At 25.9% G+C, this 2,208-nt stretch overlaps 1 protein-coding gene across 3 annotated transcripts in view; it reads right to left on the bottom strand.

Annotated features, from left to right (window-relative positions):
• LOC107484103 (cytochrome c6, chloroplastic) overlaps positions 1 to 1,245 on the bottom strand; it is a 9,220-nt gene extending 7,975 nt beyond the window's left edge. Inside the window, exons 1-2 of one of the 3 annotated variants that reach the window (XM_052259822.1) lie at positions 989 to 1,245; positions 709 to 844 (exon numbers count right to left, since the gene is read on the bottom strand). In XM_052259822.1, the coding sequence (XP_052115782.1) occupies positions 709 to 844; positions 989 to 1,048 (196 nt within the window). In that variant the 5' untranslated portion in view covers positions 1,049 to 1,245. The remainder of the gene's footprint in view (positions 1 to 708; positions 845 to 988) is intronic. The other 2 variants (XM_016104721.3, XM_016104720.3) reach the window with 2 other exon arrangements.
• Between the last annotated feature and the right edge of the window lie 963 nt (positions 1,246 to 2,208).

Raw genomic sequence — 2,208 nt, 5'->3', positions numbered from 1 at the left:
AATTTAGATCTTTTAAATTTTATTTTATAAAATAAAATATGATTTTTAATTACTTATTTTATAAATAAGACAAAAATAAAAAATAAAAAAATTACACTTTACTCTATTAAATAATCTAAAATTTTAAAAATTCAAATTTTAGTGTACTATTTTCCATCCCTACCGTACTACTCTACTCTTCATCGTTGACGTTACTGAACTACTTTCACACCTCAACTTTTAATCTCACGTTTGACTTCACATGATTACTGAAAAATGAATTTTAATGTTGAAATTTATTTAAAATACTAGAAACAAAATTAAAATAAATTAAATATTAAAAATAAATTTTAATTTTTTTTAAATTTGATAAAAAAAATATACTTAAATAATATTTAATTAATAATGCAGAATTAAAAGTGACAAAATGGATAGTCCATGCAATTTCGTCAAGACCCACCCACAAACTATTAAATAAAACAAATTCAAAATACTATTTCACTTAAAAATACTAATATAAAAATTTGATCATTAAAAAAGTAAATACAAATAAAAGATAATTAAATTATTATATAATTTTTTCATTATCTTTTAATTTTTAAATTTAAATAAAATTATTTAAAATAATATATATCTATCAATATAGCAGCAATTTAGAGAAATATAGCAGGGGCATTACAGTAATTCCAGGCATAAGAAGAGCGGCAGTGGGATTGATTGACACGTCACCTTGGGGAGATGAGATAGGAGATAAGGCAAGAAGAGCAGCCACAATTGGAGGAGCCAATCTCTTAAGCTTGTAGAACTTCACTTCCCCATTCTTGACCTTTCCAGGAATGTAATTCTCTTCTTTCTTCACATTATCCTTTAATCAATATCATCATACATGTCATTAACCCTTCTTACATATTCTAGTCTCTTCTAGTTGGTTATAAGATTATGATTCATAAACACACATGATGATAAGAGACAGGCGGAGAGAATAACAGGAGTATAATTAGTTAATTACCTTAGTGGAGAGGATTCTAGTGTAATCAATGCAACATGATATCATGCCAGTAAGCTCCATGTTGCTGCTTCTTTTGTTCTAAAGTGAATGTGAAAGCGGAAAATATAAGTATATATACATATAGCTAAAACTCAAGGGAGATGTGAAATACTGAAATGTATGTTGTACACTACAATAATGATGAGGTATCAATGCACACATCTAAATACTAGATATAAAATAAAATAAATTTTTGTCTGTGGTGGTTAAAAATTTGGAATGGTTATATGATCAAAAGAGTGGGAAAATTAACTGATTTCTTTTCTGTAAATAGGAAACGATTTCAAAACTTGAAAAATTATGTTCTAAGGTTTTATAAATAAAAAGAAAAAACAAAAATAAAAAAAGTGTTCGATTTGACATGAATGGAAAATTCCTCTAAAATTATATTTTCATATATGTGTAAAAAAAATTAGATAAACAACAAAAATAATTATTTTTCATAATCTAAAGTTATTGATAATCTAAATGGATAACTTGTTTATACTGTCAATTAAAATCCATCAAATTGAAAAAAAAAGTTAATTGTCCACCAAAAAGTTTAAATATTAAAATTAATTTCGAAACATAATTCATGTTTTTTAATACAACATATTCTAAAGATGAATTTATTAACGTCTAAAGTGAATCAGTTCAAGTTAATTACTTTGTATCTAGTCACATTTGAGCATATAACTGTTAAAAAATATGTCATAACAATTCACTGCACGGAAAGATGGTTATCTTTGGAATGGATGGTACGGTAGGTGTGTGCAGGTCCGGCCCTACTCGAAAATTCGAATATTTTAGAAATTTTTTTGGTGTGATTCCATCGGGTTTAAAGTCGGATAAAAATTTCAAAAATAAATTCGGTCATTATTTTGAATCGGGTCTGGGCCATGGCTTGAGTCACTCGAACTCGGTCCGGTGGCCCAATCATCATACACAGTTAATATTTTGTGTTATTAGTGATCAATGATGACTATTCTTATGTAGAATTTAAGTATTGTAAACCTTAATATTTTGTATTATTAGTTATTATAATACTATAAGTTAATGTTTTATATTTAAAATGTATAAGATTTTAGACTAATGCATAATATTGTGTTATTTGTATTGATTTAAATATTTGGTATTATTAGACAATATTAGTATTGATTATGGTTATGCTTTAATTTTAGAGAAGAGTTGGTTGTTGTTAT

The sequence above is a fragment of the Arachis duranensis genome, chromosome 4 (genome assembly GCF_000817695.3).
Source record: "Arachis duranensis cultivar V14167 chromosome 4, aradu.V14167.gnm2.J7QH, whole genome shotgun sequence".
Classification (NCBI taxonomy): Eukaryota; Viridiplantae; Streptophyta; class Magnoliopsida; order Fabales; family Fabaceae; genus Arachis; species Arachis duranensis.
This window is presented reverse-complemented; position numbering and strand designations above follow the sequence as displayed.